This window comes from Ursus americanus, chromosome 17 (genome assembly GCF_024610735.1).
Source record: "Ursus americanus isolate L20-20 chromosome 17, mUrsAme1.1.p, whole genome shotgun sequence".
Taxonomy (NCBI): domain Eukaryota; kingdom Metazoa; phylum Chordata; class Mammalia; order Carnivora; family Ursidae; genus Ursus; species Ursus americanus.
The window spans coordinates 56,177,195-56,195,502 of record NC_142143.1 but is presented as its reverse complement, the minus strand read 5'-3'; the positions used below and the strand labels follow the sequence as shown (position 1 = coordinate 56,195,502).

Below are 18,308 nucleotides of genomic sequence, written 5' to 3'. Positions count from 1 at the left end.
TAATGGACATCTGTGAGCCCCATCAGACGGTTTGACTACCCAAGGGGAGGTCAACTACCTTTGAAATAAAGAGAAGGGGAAGGCTCCTGTGGTCATTCCCCTTCCTTTTCTCCATAGTCACAACATTAAAAACACATGGGCATTGGAGTCAAACAGATCCAGGCTTTTATCTTGGCTTTGTCACCAACCAGGCAAGTGACAATGGGCTAGTTACAGAACTGCTCACCATACCCCTCAACTCATATATGGCTCCCAGTCCCGCAGAAGAATCTAAAGGACAGGAAAAGCTGTTCTAAACGGGGGTGAGAAGAAAAACATTACAAGAGGGTGCCTACTGGGGTGGCTGGAAGATAGGTCACGATTTGCTGACCTTGATCCTACATGGCCTGCTGGTGTGTCCAAGGACATTGTCAGTCTTTGTGAGCAGAGAAGTGAAGAAGTTCGGAGAAGAAACACTTCTAGATCAGCACAAAGTTTATTAGCCACTTCTGCTCAGAAGGGCCTCTTTCTGAACAGGACTATTCCTCTAACATACCAGCCAGAAAACAGCCACATGTTCAGGGCCTTTCATTACATCTCAAGTTATACTAGAAACACATCTTAGAGCAAAGGCAGTTGTCCTGGGGCTCCCTGGGAATGACTCATGTGTGAGGTTGTCCAGAGCCCCATGATAAACGCTCAAGGTTCTAAGTTCCAGGAACCTGGTCTTTGCCCAGGTCCACAACCAAGGAATAGAAACTCTTTCAGATAAGCAATATATCGTACAAAAGAATGAATGGTTATCTTAACAGAGAAATATCTAAGACCCAGGGCTTCTCTTCCTCTGTGAAAATACCAAATTCCATCTAATACTATAAAAAGTGATCTCTAAATTCTCAGCCACCCGACGATCCCTGGCCTCCAAGAGTGATTCGTCTCCTAAGCACTGAGGAAGTGGAGACTAGACAGAATAAATTACTGTGCAAAGCTACAGAGGCATATTAGACTGGCAGGATCATTTTAGGGGAAGGAATGGGTGTGGCCATCTTGGGGGGGCAATGGGGGAGACTGGCAAGCAGAGGAGGCTTATCTCCTATTCCCTTCTTCTGAGGGGAGCTGCATATGGTGGGCTGAAGCAGAAAGCTCTCAGTCTCTGCAGGAAACAAAGGAATTTAGGACTTGAATCAGGTGTGAGGGGAAGAAGGAAGGAAAAGATTATTGTAGACATGAAAGAACCAGAAGAGAGAAATGGAATCCTATCTCACATCTCTGTTCCCTACTGATGGCCAGTGCTAGTGGGCACCACTACGTTAGCCTTACCAACTATTCAAATGTTGACATCCTCCCATACTGGAAAGAAGCCACTCCAAGTGCCTGAGCCATCTCAGTACCTCCTAACTGCACTGGCCTACCCTCAGAACTCCTATACCTCCCCAAACAGCAGCTGGCCTCAAAGATCCTGGTTAGAGCCATGGCTAACATCTATTCTGATTCACTGGGGCCCCTTCCTTACCCATAGTACGCCTTTTTTTCCCACTCCAAAACCCAGAGTTATCCAGCTTAGAATGGATTTTCCATCCTTGGAGAGCAACATCACGTGCGGGGTAGGAGGGCAGAAGATACAGCAAGAACAGAGGAAACGTCGTTTCTAGTAGTCAGAAGGAATCAAGGGTCCGTCCGTGCAGAAATGGCTGGGATGGAAAGCGTAAGCCTCGTCCACGGTGTTCTGTCCAGCAAACAGTGGGTCACCATTTGGCATGATTTCTTCAATCTTCATACTGTTTCTGAAGACTAGGTAGTCCAAAGAAAGAAATCAGGCCCTGATCTTAGGTAAGGAGTTCCCAACCCAGCAGGGAAAATGAGGCAGGATGGCAGTGGAGGCCTGAACAAGGCCTGAGGAGGCACTTAGGTCGGGGAAGGAGGAGGCATGTGTGGTTCCTAATAAAAGGAATCACAAAGAAATGAGCCTTCCTCCAATGCGGAGCTTAGCGTTCGGCCTTGCCTATAACAGGTAAGGGAGGGCAGGTGGTAAAGGGAATGTGTCCTCTCTTCCCCAGCCCCATCTCATCACTTACTTTCCATTTCCTCGGTGTTCAAGTGTCTCAGATCATGGGGCAAATCTGGCTCTGGCACTGCCTGTGATGCGGGGTCTAGAATAGGCTCCAGCTTCAGCTCTGGTCCCAAGTCTGGCTCTGACACTCTTTGTGCCACATCCAGTGCGGGCTCCAGCAGGGGCTCCAGGGCTGGCCCCAGATTCAGTCCTGCCTCCAGCAGTGGCTCCAACTCCAGGCCTGGCTCTAGCTGTAGCAGTGGGGCCAGTCCTGACTCCAGCTCAAACGACTCCGCTTCTGGCTCCAGCTTAAGGTCCGGTGGTTGCTGCAGCTCATCGACCTGTCTGGATACGGCAGTACAGACAAAGGGGCAGGGCTTGGATGGTTCGGTGAAGTGGGGAATGGCAGAGCAAGCAGACACTGTCTCTCTAGGCTACAAGGCAACAGAGCGGGGGCGCGTGGCTGGCTCAGTCAGTGAAGCAGCTGACTCTTGATTTCGGCTCTGGTCAGGATCTCGGGGTTGTGAGACTGAACCCCGAGGCAGGCTCCACGCTCAGTGGGGAGTCTGCTTGAGATTTTCTCTCTGCCTCTCCCTCTACCCTCCTGCCCCACGCTCACTTGCTCTTTCTCTCTAAAATAAATAAATAAAATCGAAGAAGAAGAAAATAGAAGAAAGAAGAAAGGAGGAGGAGGAGGAGGAAGAGTAGGGGGGAACAGAGCAGAGGGCTTAAGAGTGCAGGCTTCGGAATCAGGTTTGCCAGCGTCTGCCTCCTATCGTTTATTAGCTGGGTCATCTTTAGCTTTCTGAGCCTCAGATATGGCATCGATGGAACGGCAACACCACCGCCTAACAACACTCGAGAGGCAGGAGGATGGTTAAAAGCAGGACTTTGGAATCTGGCAGACCTGGATCATTTATTAGCCGTGTGCCTCAGGCATGCCACCTCACCACACTGAACCTCCGCTTCTGCGGCTAAAAAAGAGTCATACCCAAGTCAGCCTCACGGGACTATTATGGAGATTCGAAAAATAAGAAACTAAACACAAACACTTAGCCCCATACCTGCCATATAATAAACTTGTATTAAATGTGGCTGTTATCACTTACTTGGATGGGTTCTCAAAAGAATTCAATAAAATGAAAAAATCTGTTCTTAAAAAAAATGTCTAGTACCATGCTTCATGCAGACGCCCATGACCGTCAGTGATTATGATGATTATTAGCAGGGAGGCCCCGTGGATTAGCAACCTAAGGATGGCAGCAGAACGCTAGAGAGGAAAGAGGCTAGCTGAACCAGAAAAAAGGCCTAGAGGCTGCAGAGTATGGGTCAGCAGGAGAGAAGGCCGGCGAGGTGACGCGAGCAGGTTTGGGTCAGTACATCAGCCAACAAGAGTTAGGGAGGGTGGGCGAAAAATGCATCTCTCACCTGTTAGAGACCACAATGAGCTTATGTTTCAGGTACTTCCTCCGTTCCTCGAGGTTAACTGTGGGCACATATGCAGGAGGACAGGGAGGTCAGTGGGCTGGACGTGTACCCAAGGACCCCTCGTGCAAATGGTCCTGATAATCAGGTCTCCCTACTAACGAGCAGTATCCCAGGCACAAATCTTTTCACTTCTCTGGCTATCGGTTTTTCCACGTCTGGAAGAAAGGAGTCGGATTTGTAGAATCCCTGCCATCTTCCGGTGACATATGTCAAGGATTCTCACCTTTCTCCTGGTAGTAGTGCCCGAAAGCCTCATCCCGGGGTATCCGGGGGTAGAGGAAGCACAGTGGGTTCTCGGGGATGTTCTCGTCCGTGAGCAGCTGGTAGTGGCGAATGATTTTGGTCAGCGGGAGAGACTGCAGCACTTCCTTGGTGAAGGGCTGCACAGAGTAGATGAGCACCCTATCTGTAGAATGGACGTGGGAACAGGCAGGCCTGAAAGAAGAGGCTGGGCCTGGGACGTCCCCGCCCTGGCTGTCCAACCCCAAGCCCGCGGCGAGGTTCGGGACAGAGCCAGGGAAGCCAAGGGCCGGCCGAGGGACAGGGAGGACAGGCTGGGGGAGCGTCTGGGCGGAGCAGCTGACCATCGTCCTGGTGTTCCACCCAGGAGCAGGTAATGCCTCCCTCCGACGTCTCGCTGAAGCGCAGCAGGAAGGTGCCGGAGATGGTCTTCTTCAGCAGCTTGCGCTCCTGGCTCCGGCTCACAAAGCCCATGATGCGTCTGAAACACCGAGAGCTGCTGCGAGGCTGCCCTGCCTCCCTGCTCTCCCGCCTGTACGGCACGGCCTGCTTCTCTCGGCCTAGTCACTTCATCGTACGGACAGTGTCCACCTTCCAGAGCTGGAGGAGGACGAGGCGTCAGCGAGGTCACACAGCCAAAAAGCACCTTGTAAGAGGCAACGGCTGTACCACTGAGCAGGCAGTGTCGTGGGGGGAGCACAGGCCTGCAGTCAGACAGGCCTGGGTTTGAATCCCAACTGTGCCCATTGGGTGAATTCTTTCACCTCTCTGCGACTCAGCGTGGCTGTAAGGATTACACGACAGCATTCATAAAGAGCGCCCAGAGGCTCTGGAGCACGGCAGATGCCGGACACACGTGGGCTAGGGCTATTTTCGCAAATGGGAGGCTGTGACCTTGCAACCTCGCACCAGTGTTTGCTCTCTCCCTTTCTGCCACATGAGGGCGTACGGGGTCCGCTCTCAAGCCCAGAAAGGCAGAAAGGTAGGGGTGGGGAGAGGGAGGCTGACCAAGGCCTTACCCATCATTCCAGAGATCCTTCAGGTGGTCATGCACCAGCTCCAGAATTTTGTCTAACCATGTCCAGAATGGTAGCTTGCCAGGAGGGCTCTCTCGCTGCAGGAGGAATGGAAACGCGCGAAGAAATGTGGAGTTGCCCGAAGTGAGCAGAAGGAGTATGGAGGGGAAGGACTAGCGTTTGCATAGGGGCTAGATCTAGCCGCAAGGGATGCAGGGAGTTACCTTAGTGAAGTCAGCCCAGGATAACGATGCACCCTCAGTCCTAGAGTTCTGCCCTGCGGGCAGAGAGACAGTTCAGATAATGGAAGGAGGCAAGGCCAGGGTCCCTGGAATAGAAAGGACGGAGGGCTGGGGAGATGACGGCCAGGGAAAGGCTGAGAGGAAAGGAGGTCTGTACCAAACAGCTTGTTCCTCAGCATGCTCAGCTGGTCTGGGTCAAGGCCTCGGCCAACGTAGGAGGAGAACTGCCAACTGAGAGCAGGGCCCAGCAAGCTCCAGGGGGCCTTGGGGGGGCTGGAGAAGAACTGCTGATTCTGCAAGGGTGGGAAGAGGGCAGAGCGGCTCAGAAGGAGTGCCCTTATATCAAGCTTCCACACCCCTCCTGGGCATCCTTCACTGTCGGCCCCACCTCCTACCTGGGGGTTTGAGCTAAGCAGATTGAACCAAAGAACCGAGGCCCAGGCAATGGAGACTTGGCTCATGTTAGATATAATCACCACAGGGAGGGTGTCCGTCTGAAGAGAAAACAGGAGTCAGAGGAGGGACGTGACGTTTCCAGCTTTGACAGGGGCAAAGGGGGAGAACTTCCCACACTGAGAGGCTTCTATTTAACCCCTCCTTAATGCCTTCTGCCAAAGCTGCTTCATCTCCCCCTGCCCTCCATTTGCACTCACTTTCAGCTCCTGCTTCAGACCCTGGTAGGTGTAGTTGACCGTAATGCTGATGATGTGCAGCTCCTCTGTCACGCCCAGCATTCCCTAGGATGGCCGAAGACACACGGTCAGAGGGCCCTTTGGCCAGTTCCTCCCACCCCCAATCCTCTGTCCAGGCCTCACCTTATTGCAGCCCTTTCCTGAGCCACCTGAACGTTGCTCCACTAGAGTCTGTGAGTTGAGAGAAGGAGAGAAAAATGCCAGAGTGGGGACCCCAGGGTCCCTGGAACCCCCTATTTTACCTCAAGACTTCCCAAGGCCTGGGAACTTCCCTCAGCCTGTTCCATTGGACCAGAAGCTTAAGCTACTAGCCCTTCTTACCAGATAGCCGAAGTCCCAAATTAAGCCCTGACTCTGCCCCTTCTCGGGGGTCAAAGTTTTCTGGTTTGAGGTTAGAATGTTGAACTTCCGGAAGCTATTCCAGGAGGAAGAAGATATATGGAGAATAGGAACAGAGTTACTCTCACAACTCAGCAGCAAAAACAACAAAATTTCCACTTCATTTCAGACCTCCCCTTCTCCCTTCATCCATACCCCAACCAAATCAACCTCCTCGTCTGCGCCCCCGTGTGGTCATGCAGGCCATGCAGTGCACAAATGTTTGCAGCACCCTTGTCAGACACCTACCCTTGTGACTGAGGAGGATTCCTGAAAAGACATTAAAAAAAATCATTGGGAAGCACAATAGTGTAGAAGTTAGGAATTTAGTCTTTAGGATCACACAGACCTGGGTTCAAACCCAGATCTGTGCTCACTAGCCATGTGGCCTTGCACAAGAGACACAATCTCTCTGGGCTTGTTTCTTCATTTGAATGGTGCACTGATGATAGCTAACTCACGGGGCTCCCATGACAAATGAGCACTTGACAAACTGCATGTCATATAGTGCTCAACAAAATCGAGGAGTTATTACTTCTGAGGTAGGAATGGAGGGGTAAGGACACAGCCCCAAGGCCCTATGCTGAAGAGTGTGTGTCTCCTCAGCCCCAGCAGCCCGTGCCCGGCCACCCTGTGGCCGCATGGGCCCCAGCTTACCTGTCAATGGAGACTTCTGCCGTTAGTGACTCATTGCCTTCCTGGAGTCTCACGAGCAGCCTAGGGAGAAGGGGGGTGGATAGCGGAAAGCGCTCAGCCTCAATCTCCTGGATAGATCAGATGTTTGCAAAAGCAAAGGTAAGAGATTAGAAGAGGTAGGTGGGGGGGGGGGGAGAAGAAGAAGAAGAAGAGGTGGGTGGGTGGAGGAGAAAAGAGAGAAGACAGGAGCGGAAAGATCTGTAAAGCCAGAGAGCAAACCGTAGTACCAGGACTGGAAAAAGGAAGCAGGGATGAGTTCTGAAATGCCAACCTTGCTTGGACAATGAACTTGCTCCCAGTCTTGAGGATGAGGGGTCGATGGGGAATTTGGGGCATGCAGGGCTGGGTTTCTACCACAAAGGCCCTGCAGAGAGAGAGGGCAGAGAGAATATATAGCTCAGTCCCTGTAGGAATGGCTCTTCTTGCTCTCTCCTTCCCTCCCGGGAGGGCCTGCCCTGGCTTCTAGACCTCTGGAGCAGGTGCTGTAGCAACTCCGTGACCTGGGCCTTCCGCAGGTCCACCCCGGTGGTCAGAGGGTCATCCTTATAGCTAACCAGGCGACTCAGTCCCTCCAGCTCCTTCAACAGCTGACGCAGGTGAAACAGCAGCCTGGCTCCGGCTGTGAACCTGGGTGACAGGATTCCAGAGAGAGAGAGAACTGATGAGTTTCCCGGTGCCCCCGGCAAGCGCCAGAAGCTCCCCTTTAACTTCGCATGTAGAGGCAGAACTGATTGGGACAAAAAAAGAACCCAGAAGCATACGCAAGATTATGCAACATGACTCATAATCCAAGAAATAAAAATCAAAGCCACTTTTGCAGATAAAACTGGTGAAAGATTTATTTCTATAATGAAGCTACTTTTCATATAATGCTTAGTATGTACTATTATTCCAAGTACTTAATGTATTTAATCCTCATAACAACCCTGTGAGGTAGCTACGATGATTAGCCCCATTTTACAGATAATTAAACTCAAGTAGAGAAAGGTTAAGTGACTCGCTTCAGGTCACAGACCCAGTATGGAGTGAGCCGTAGCTGATCCGGGTAGCCTGGCTGCACAATCCGTAGTTTTTTAAGTAGGCTCCACACCCAGCGTGGGGCTCGAACTCACGACCCCGAGATTGAGAGTCACATGCCCTTCCGACTGAGCCAGCCATAACACTTTTAACTTCTGTCCTTTACTGTCTCTGTAACCAAAAGTAATAATAATAGGCAATGTGGGGGCGCCTGGGTGGCACAGCGGTTGGGCCTCTGCCTTCGGCTCAGGGCGTGATCCCGGAGTTCTGGGATCGAGTCCCACGTCAGGCTCTTCTGCTGTGAGCCTGCTTCTTCCTCTCCCACTCCCCCTGCTTGTGTTCCCTCTCTCGCTGGCTGTCTCTCTCTCTCTGTCGAATAAATAAATAAAATCTTTAAAAAAAAAAAAATAGGCAATGTGGTGACAGGAAGCCAATCATAGTACATATCAGCAAATAGACTGGGATAGCAATTTGGAACTATCTTTTAAAAAGCCTCAAAAAACATGCACACAATTTGCAGTATTCCTTTTTTTTTTTTTTAAAGTAGGCTCCACGCCCAGCATGGAGCCCAACATGGGCCTTGAACTCACAACCCTGAGATCAAGACCTGAGCTGAGATCAAGAGTTGGACACAGCCACCCCGGTGCCCCCGCAGTATTCCATTTCTAAGCTGTGTCCTAAGGAAATAATCAAACAGCAACTATTAAAAATAATCATATAGACTCAACTGTTTTTAAGTTTATTCATTTATTTAAGTCATCTCTACACCCAGCGTAGAGCTCAAACTCACAACCCTGAGATCAAGAGTCACACACTCCACAAACTGAGCCAGCCAGCCCCAGGCTCAAATTTTTAACTTGGAAAAAATATCCCAAAATATTAAATTTTTAAAAATCACAAGACAGTACATATATGACTTCTGTTTAAAATAAATGTATAGGGGTACCGGGGCAGCTAAGTCAGTTAAGCGTCTGCTTTCAGCTCAGGCCATAATCCTGGAGTCCTGGGATCGAGTCCCACATCGGGCTCCCTGCTCAGTGGGGAGTCTGCTTCTCCCTCTTCCTCTCCTGCTCCCCCTGCTTGTGCTCTCTCGCTCTCGCTCTCAAATAAATAAATAAAATCTTTTTTAAAAAGATAAAGTATACATTTGGGGCGCCCAGCTGGCTCAGTCAGTGGAACATGTGACTCTTGATCTTAGGGTTGTAAGTTCGAGCCCCATGTTGGGTGTAGCAATTACTTAAAATCTTTAAAATAGATGTATAGATGTATATTTATGTATATGCATAGGGAAAATCTAAAAAAATGTATTCAAAAGCCCTAATGAGTACCCCTGCATGATCAGGTTATGCAGATGGGCAGTTTTTACTTTCTTTTAGGTTGTCTGAATTTTCTTTTTCCAATTGGGACACATATTTATAATCAGAAAAATTAATAAAGCTTTCTTTTTTTTTTAAAGATTTTATTTTATTTTATTTTATTTTTATTAATCTGACATAGAGAGACAGCCAGCGAGAGAGGGAACACAAGCAGGGGGAGTGGGAGAGGAAGAAGCAGGCTCCGAGCGGAGGAGCCTGATGTGGGGCTCGATCCCAAACGCTGGGATCACGCCCTGAGCCGAAGGCAGATGCTTAACCGCTGTGCCACCCAGGCACCCCTTAAAGATTTTATTTATTTATTTTAGAGAGAGGGAGAGTGGCGGTGGGGAGAAGAGGGGGAGAGAAAAGGAGGGGGAAAGAATCTCAAGCAGACTCCACACTGAGTGGGCAACCCCCCACAGGGTTCAATCCCATGACCCCAAGACCATGACCTGCCCCAAAGCAAGAGTTGGATGCTTAACCGACTGATTTTGGCTCAGGTCACGATCTCAGGGTCCGGGGATGGAGCCCCATGTTGGGCTCTATGCTCAGTGGGGAGTCTGCTTCTTGCCCTCTCCCTCTGCCCCTTCCTCCCTCCCCCCTCATACCCTCTCAAATAAATAAATAAATAAATAAATAAATAAATAAATAAATAAAATCTTTAAAAACAAAACAAGGGATGCCTGGATGGCTCAGCTGGTTAAGAGTCTGCCTTCAGCTCAGGTCATGACCCCAGGGTCCTGGGATCGAGTCCCACATGGGTTCCTTGCTCAGAGGGGAGCCTGCTTCTCCCTCTGCCTGCTGCTCCCCCTGCTTGTGCTCGCTCTCTCTGACAAATAAATAAATAAAATCTTAAAAAAAATAAAAACAAAACAAACAATGAAACACAGTAACACCACCAAAAAGAAAAGGTATATCCTTTAACCCAGGAATACCACTTCTGAGAATTTCTATCACAGAAATAATGAGCGATGTAAATAAAGATGTAGCTATGAGGATATTTACTGCAGCACTGTTTAAAATAGCAAGAAAGCGGGGCACCCAGCTGGCTCAGTCAGATGAGCCCACAATTCTTGATCCCAGGGTTGTGAGTTTGAGCCCCACATTAGGTGCAGAGATTGTTTAAATAAAAAATAAATAAACTTAAAAAAAAATCCAATCCCATCTTGCAAGATGGTGGGTGAAAAAAGCTGAGAAACCGGACACTAAGGAGAAGAAACCTGGAATCAAGAAGGCTGATGCTCGGGGCAAGATTAAGAAGGGCAACCTCAAGGCTAAAATGCCAAAGAAAGGGAAGCCCCACTGCCGCCAAAACCCTGTCCTAGTCGGAGGGATTGGCAGATATTTCCCATCGGCTACGTATTCCACAAAGGCCACGTACAACGGGAAGTATTCAGCAGCTAAACCCAGAGTTGAAAAGAAAAAGGAGAAAGTTCTTGCTACTGTCACAAAATAAGCTGGTGGTGACAAGGTACATGAGTGGTTAAACTTCACAAAATGTCTAGGTATTATCCTACTGAAGATGTGGCCTGAAAGCTATTGAGCCACAGAGGAAAGAAAACCCTCTCAGTCGGCATGTGAGAAAACTGCAAGCTAGCGTCACCCCTGGCACCATTTTTTAAAAAATAAGATTTTATTTATTTACCTGAGAGAGAGAGAGAGAGCATGAGCAGGGAGAAGGGCAGAGGGAGAGGAAGAAGGAGAAGCTGAGCAGGGAACCCCATGCAGGGCTCGATCCCAGGACCCTGAGATCATGATCTGAGCGGAAGGCAGACACTTAACTGACTGGGCCACCCAGGTGCCTCTCCTGGCACCACTGTGATCAACCTCACTGGGCACCATAGAGGCAAGAGAATGGTTTTCCTGAAGCATCTGAGCAGTGGCTTGCTACTTGTGACTGGACCTCTGGTCCTCAGTTGAGTTCCTCTATGAAGAACACACCAGAAATCTGTCATTCCCACCTCCACAAAAATTGCTATCAGCAGTGTGAAAACTCCCAAGCATCTCACTGATGCTTATTTCTAGAAGAAGTGATGTAAACCCAGACACTGGGAAGGTCTTTGACAGGGAGAAAGAGAAATGTGAGATTACAGAGTACAGCAAGGTTGATCAGAAAGCTGTGCACTCGCGAATTCTGCCAAAACTCAAAGCTGTTCCTCAGCTTCAGGGCTACCTCCGCTCCGTGTTTTCTCCCACAAATGGAGTTTACCCTCACAACCTGGTGTTCTACACTTCTTACAAAGAACCTAATAACTGACCCATTCCACCCCCCCCAAAAAAAGAAAGAAAGGAAATACAAAACTTGGGGGAAAAAAACTCCCTGAAGTATTTGTTGAATATATACAATGGAATTCTCAGCCATAAAAAGAATAGTCTTGCCATTTGCAATGACGTGGATGGAGCCAGAGGGTAGTATGCTAAGCGAGATAAGTCAGTCAGAGACCGACAAATACCATGTGATTTCACTCATGTGTGGAACTTAAGAAACGAAACAGATAGAGGCATACCAGAAAACAGACTCTTAAATGATAGAGAACAAACTGAGGGTTGCTGGAGGGGAGGTGGGCGGGGAGAGGGGCTAACTGGGTGATGGGCACTAAGGAGGACATTTGTTGTGATGAGCACTGGGTGTTGTATGTAAGTGATGAATACCTGACTTCTACTCCTGAAACTATGTTAACTAACCTGGAACTAAAAAAAAAAAAAAAAAAAAAACCAGAAAAAAATTTAAAAATTAAAAGTAGCAAGATATCACTAGTAGGTCATAGTTTGCTAATACAAATGATGGATATGTTTGCAACTGCAATTTAAATAGTGATTCGGTGACTAAGCCCTATAGACCGGTTTTCAATTTACCTGAACGTTGTTGTGATTCATTCTTAATAGCTTACTTTTTATTTATTTATTTATTTTTAAGATTTTTATTTATTTATTTGACAGAGACAGAGAGAGGGGGGGAGAGAGAGTACAAGCAGGGGGAGCAGCAGAGGGAGAGGGAGAAGCAGACTCCCCGTGGAGCAGGGAGGCCGACACAGGGCGCAATCCCAGGACCTGAGCTGAAGGCAGATGATTAACTGACTGAGCCACCCAGGCACCCCAATAATTTACTTTTTAAAATATGATTTATTTTTTAAAAAAGTAAACTCTACCCCCAATATGGGGCTTGAACTCATGACCCCAAGATTAAGAGTTGCATGCTCTACCAACTGAACCAGCCAGGCACCCCCATTTTTAATAAATTATATTGAATTTTCTCATTAGAAAATATTTAAAACAGTAGGTATTCTAAGTATTGAAAGACATACTAGTTACTTTCTCCACATTACAAAAAAATTAATATAAAAGAGCTTACTAAAAAAATAGCAAGAAATTAAAAAACCTAAATGTCCAAAAATAGGAGCTCATTAACTAACTTATGTTACCTCCATATAGGGAACTATGAAGCAACCATTAAAAATAACATGCGTATGGGACACCTGGGTGGCTCAGCTGGTTAAGCGCTGACTCTTATTTCAGCTCAGGTCTTGATCTCAGGGTCGTGAGTTCAAGCCCCACACTGGGTTCATGCTGGGCTTGGAGCCTACTTAAACAAACCCCAAAACATGGGCAGGGGTGCCTGGCTAGCTCCGGTGGTACAGCACGTGACTCTCGATCTCGCGGTGGCGAGTTTGAGCCCAACGTCAGGTGTAGAGTTTACTTAATAAATAAATAAAGTCTTAAAAAAAAAGAAACATCAGCCTGTCTTATTTAAAAAAATAAATAAATATGGGTGCCTGGGTGGCTCAGTCAGTTAAGCTCTGCCTTTGGCTTGGGTCATGATCCCAGGGGTCCTGGGATCGAGCCCCACATAGGGCTCCCTGCTCAGTGGGGAGTCTGCTTCTCTCCCTCCCTCTGCTCCTCCCACCCCTGCTCATGCACTCTCTCTCTCTCTCAAATACTAAAATCCTTTAAAAAATTTTTAAAAATAAACAAATAAAAATAAATGACATGGCTAAATACTGTAATACACTGCCAAGTTAGAAAGCAAAAACCACAGTTCTCAAAAGAGCACAAAAATACAATTCAATTTTTGTGTATTACAGTAGCTACATCTGGGTAGTAAGATAATAGGTAATGGTCATTCTTTTTTTCCGACATTATAGTCATTACAGTTAAAAAAAAAAAAAAAGTAGAGGGGCACCTGGGTAGCTCAGCTGGCTAAGCGGCTGGCTTGGATCTCGGCTCATATCATCATCTCAGGGTCCTGGGATCTAGCCCTGTGTCGGGCTCCATACTCAGTGGGGAATCTGCTTAATGATTCTCTCTCCCTCTCCCTCTGTCCCTCCCCCCCCATTCCCTCTCTAAAATAAATAAATAAATCTTAAATATATATATATTTATTTATTTCTTGGATGATTAAAAAGGAAGGAGAAACCACCTTGTGGATTAATCCATTCCTTTCACCTAAGCCAAGACTGGGCTTTGGGTTCCCTGCGTGGTAAGAATGAAGAGAGAGTCACTGTAGTCAGGTCAAGGGAGGGAGCTGGGATCATTTTGGGAGCAGAGAGCAAGGACAGCAATAGCTCTTGCCTGGAGAGGCAATTCATTGCAGGAATGAGAAAATTCATTACAATTCACAGTTTACAACTTACAAAGCACAGCGGGGTGGCTGGGACAGGGCTGGGCGGGAGGTGCCCCTTACCACTTCTCCAGCTGTTCCAACCCTGCATCCAGAGGGGCTCCAATGCAGGCTTTCTGCTGCTGGACTTTCCATTCCTCCAACTTGGGCAGCAGTAGCTCAACGAGGGTTGTTAATTGGCCTAGCAAGGCTTTGGTGGCGTCCAGCACCTCCTAAGAAAGACATAAAGTGAGTGGTGAGCACTTCTCATCATCACCCTCCACCACCCAACTGGGGAGGAAGAGACAAAGTAGCCAGGGCTAAGAGGCCAGGGCCCCCGCATCCCTCATCTTCCCCAGTTCCCTGCTGCCCACTCCCTCTGTCTGCCTCCCACCTTTCTCCTTCTGTCCAGTTCATTGAGAGTCTCCTGCAGCAGCTGCCGCTGTCTCGTCTGATGGGGGTCTAAAGAGAGTGTCTTCACTGGATGGCAGAAGTAGGAGCTCAGACCTAGGGCTCCTTCCCTTTCCATCCTGACCAGGACCTCAGTCAGAGTCAGGTGGGGGGAAGTTTGAAGGGAGAAGGGGAACCAAGCAAAGCAGAGGCACCTCTGGCCCCTCGGGCAAATTCTGAATGGTCATGCTGGCACCAAAAGCCCACTCAATCTGCTAAGCCAGTTTTCCATGCATCTCCCCCAACACACAGCAGCTGTCCCTCAGCCACATCTCCAGCTCAACCTCCATCACACGCTGGCACTTTTAGCTTTGCATGGCAGCGGGACTGTAGCCAGCGCAGCGTAGCAGCCAGAGATTACTGCTTACGGGGGCTTGTCACTTCTCCTCTCTTCCACCCTTGGCCTCCTAGCAGGCACCTGTCTTTCTCCCACTCCTTGGTGTGCTTGCTTCCTACCTTGGGCCTGGGTCTTATACCGGAAGCAGAAGACATCCTGCTGGTCTTTCAGCTGGGAGATGGATTTCACCAGCGTCTGTACGGGGGATAAGACCAAGATGAGGCTGCTTCTGTGGGAGGCGGCAGGCTGAGCCCTACCCACCCTGACTCTTTCCACATCCACTAACCTCCATCATAGTCTTTAATTCCAGTATCCGGGACTCAATCTCATGCTGCTGGCTCTCTACGGGTGCTTCGAGGGCTGGCTCTCCTTGCTCCTGAAATAAGAGACTCTGAGCACATTTCAATTCTGACCTTTCATCCCTGAAATCCAGGCCTGCAATTATGTCACAGGATGTGGGGGGATCCTGTTCTGAGACAAACTTCCTGAGTCCTTTCCACAGTCACTCTCTACTCCAGGAGCTTTCAAAATCACTACAAATTGTTCTTACCAACTGAGCCCTCTGGGCCTGGATCAGAATTCTTTTTTCTTCCAGAAGGAGATTAAAGATCATCTCAGCTAATTGGGTAGGGCCCTGGGGAAAGGCCTGCAGTAGGAAGAGAAAGAACTGATTGAACTCAACTGTCTTCAATGATCTAGCCCTCCAGACCTTCCCCACCAGTGACCCCAGCTCTTCCCCCCCCTTCGGAGTCCCTAGCCCTTCCCCTCTTCACCATGGTACCCCAGAACCCAGCCTCTCCCCAACAGGGTCATCTAGACTTTGCCTTTCTCTCTGCCAGTGATCCCCCAAGTCCAGACCTCGTCCTCCCTTTCCCCAGATCTGCCCCCACCCCTTCACCTCTCCAGGTCCTGTTCCATAACCTAAACCATACTCCTCTACGCTCAGTTCCCTTTCTATTCAGCTTTTTGACTATTCCTGGCTCCTCCAAGTACCTGAATGTCCCGAGAGAATTTTCGCAAGTTGTGCTGTAGTAACAAGAGATCGGGGTCCTGGCTGCAGCGGCCACACTCGTTGTTCAGTTGGTCCAAGAAGTGGAAGAACAGCACGGTAGCCTTGGAATCATCATTGCCCAGTGCAGCCTCCTGCCTGGGGACCAGGGATTAGCATCTCTGCAGGGTTGCTACTGTCTTTTGAGGCCTTCTAACCCCTCCCTGCCCTTGGTGTCTCCAGGATCCTGGGGGCTCAGAAGAAACTACTTTCCTCATCCCACCCACACCCAACTTCCTGAGGCACTCACCAGTTCTGGTCTTCAATCCAGACAGCTAAGCACTGTCGAATGTCCATTGGCAGGAGGCTATCTGAGTACAGCTGGTGCAGCCGGTCCTGAAATGGGCTGCTGAGATTCTGCAACATCTCCCACTGCGCCATTTGGGATCTGAGTCTGAAGGATGTAGGTTCCCAACCAGAAATTTTGCTGGACTAAATCATCTACAGTCTCATGATTGTTTATCACTACAATAAAAATTTTTAATTATACAGGTAAGAAAAAAATACAAACACACACACACACACACACACACACACACAAATTAAAGCTACACTGACCCCACTCCCAATCTTGGTCCCCTCCCCTTCTCTCCACAGGTAACCAGTATTATTAGTTTGGTTCACTTTCTTCCAGAGAGTACTATCTAAGAGCGCCAATATATGGGCCTTTTTGTTTTAATGATAATTTTCAAACACACACCAAGTAATGTGACTAGTACAAGAATCATCCATGTACCCATCACTCAGCTTCACTAAACATTTCCACCATCTTTGTTTCATCTATCGCCCTCAATGAATTTATCTTAGATTTGTTTGTGTTTGTATTCACTTATGCTGGAGCATTTCAAGATCATAAGTGGGTGATAAATATTTATTTCAGCATGATCCCTGCCAGCCCCAAAGCTTTATCAAGGGCTGACACCTCTTTTGAGATTGGTATACCTTATAATCTGCTCTCCATATAGGAAGGAGGAACTCCATTCTAGATATTTAAATCCCGTGCAAGGGGTCACTCAATCCCTAAGACTGGGATACTTTTAAGACCTCTATTGACCTCTGATTCTTCAGGTAGAATACCAAATTTGTGAAAGACCCGGAAATGTCTTTTTTTTTCCCCACTGGGGAGGGGTTGGGCAAAGAAAGCAAAGGTGTTTGTTTTTTCACCGTGAAATTTCACTCAAAACTCATTTTTGCCTGTCACCAAGGAGGCTGGGCGAAGAATCTTTCTTCCTCTCTTTCCCCACCCCCTGCCATCTGTCTGTTTAGGAAATCAAAACTTATTCTTGCTGCAGCCTGAACCTAACAGAAAAGAGTTATTTACATACATCTGTGGTCTAAAAAAGGTCACATGATCTTATTACAAATGAAAGAAAAATGCCTGGGGTGGGAGAGATTCTCTTCCACCAGTATGAATAATCATGACATGTTTTTCTACTTCTTTGAAGTAGAAAGACGGGGAGGAAAGGACTGGTCAGGAGCTCCTATTTTTCATTTTAATCCTCTTACTAGTGCTTAGCTTTTTAAACTATGCACCTGTACTGCTTAAAAAAAACAAAAACAAAAAAACACAAAGGAGACGCCCCACTTCTCAAAGAACGAATCTCGGCTAGTATTAAAAGAGCAAGGTGGGCAGGTTAATCCTGAGGTTTAAATATAAAAAAGCAAAACAACAAAAACCATGGTCTTTCCAAACAGATCCCAAACACGAGGGTTAAAGGCTGTAACACTTACGTTTTTTTCCAGCTATCCCTCACTCTCTTAGGTATATATTTTGTGCTCAATCTGCTTTTCGGAAAAGAATTGCATTTTGTATGTGACCTCAGGCCAATAGTTTCACCTTTCTGTCCCTTATACTTTTTTTTTTAAGATTTTATTTATTTATGTGACAGAGAGACAGCCAGCGACAGAGGGAACATAGCAGGGGAGTGGGAGAGGAAGAAACAGGCTCCCAGCGGAGGAGCCCGATGTGGGACTCGATCCCAAAACAACGGGATCACACCCTGAGCCGAAGGCAGACGCTTAACGACTGCGCTACCCAGGCGCCCCTGTCCCTTATACTTCTTAACATAACAATGAAGTAAAATCGTATCTACCTGTAGACACCGTTTTTTTTCTTGTTTTTTTTTTGGTGAGAATCAAAATTAAGACAGACCGGAAGGTAAACGCATTGGCTAAGTAGCTATCGTAGGCTGCCGGAGACTTGGGAAGATGGGTTGGAGAGCTGGGCTGGATGGGGAGATTCGGTTATGCAGCAGGCGACAGCTGGGGACGAAGTCTACCACTACGGGACATACCCCCGGGGCCTGCCGTCTTTCCCAGGTAGGAACTCGCGCCTGCACCCAGACCCCCGCGCGCCCCCTCTGGGCCCGTACCTGGTTAGGGTCTCAATCCCCGTTCTCTCCAGCGGCTCAGGGTAAGGCTTCCGGCCGCAAGACCTCCTGCACCCGCGCTCGCGCTCCGCCCTCGGCTTCGGCCCGCCCCTCGGCTTCGGCCCGCCCCTCGGATCCGCCCCTTGTAGCTGACGGGCTGGGGCGGACGGCTGAACCCGGGAGCTCGCCATTCGCTGCCTGGCAACCCCGACGCTGGCTGCCATTCAAGCGCCGAAACCACACCTCCAGCCCCAGCGATTGGTGGGATCCTCAACTACCATGTCCGCGGAGGGAGGAGTCCGATTAATGGAATAGCCCGGGACTGTAACATCTGATTTCCGAGAACCCGCGCCG

At 48.6% G+C, this 18,308-nt stretch overlaps 1 protein-coding gene and 1 pseudogene across 3 annotated transcripts; one reads left to right on the top strand and one right to left on the bottom strand.

Moving 5' to 3' along the window:
* Window positions 1–456: 456 nt before the first annotated feature.
* STAT2 (signal transducer and activator of transcription 2) lies at window positions 457–18,064 on the bottom strand. Of its 3 annotated transcripts, none has more exons than XM_045789854.2 (24): window positions 17,958–18,064; window positions 15,836–16,050; window positions 15,531–15,684; window positions 15,088–15,183; window positions 14,824–14,913; window positions 14,657–14,732; window positions 14,145–14,230; window positions 13,835–13,983; window positions 7,250–7,408; window positions 7,053–7,145; window positions 6,743–6,802; window positions 6,335–6,355; window positions 6,029–6,122; window positions 5,831–5,878; window positions 5,669–5,752; window positions 5,411–5,509; window positions 5,173–5,308; window positions 4,998–5,050; window positions 4,777–4,871; window positions 4,102–4,238; window positions 3,741–3,923; window positions 3,458–3,515; window positions 2,055–2,374; window positions 457–1,770 (listed from the first exon to the last, which is right to left on the bottom strand). In XM_045789854.2, exons 2-24 carry the CDS (start codon window positions 15,964–15,966, stop codon window positions 1,628–1,630), a joined length of 2,565 nt encoding a protein of 854 aa, XP_045645810.2. In that variant the 5' UTR covers window positions 15,967–16,050; window positions 17,958–18,064; the 3' UTR covers window positions 457–1,627. The 3 variants fall into 3 exon arrangements, with proteins under 3 accessions (XP_045645810.2, XP_045645811.2, XP_045645812.2); XM_045789855.2 differs by having other exon boundaries at window positions 15,836–15,979; window positions 17,958–18,054; XM_045789856.2 differs by having other exon boundaries at window positions 14,145–14,212; window positions 15,836–15,979; window positions 17,958–18,054.
* On the top strand, window positions 10,327–11,417 carry LOC123787287 (large ribosomal subunit protein eL6 pseudogene; annotated as a pseudogene).
* Window positions 18,065–18,308: the final 244 nt, after the last annotated feature.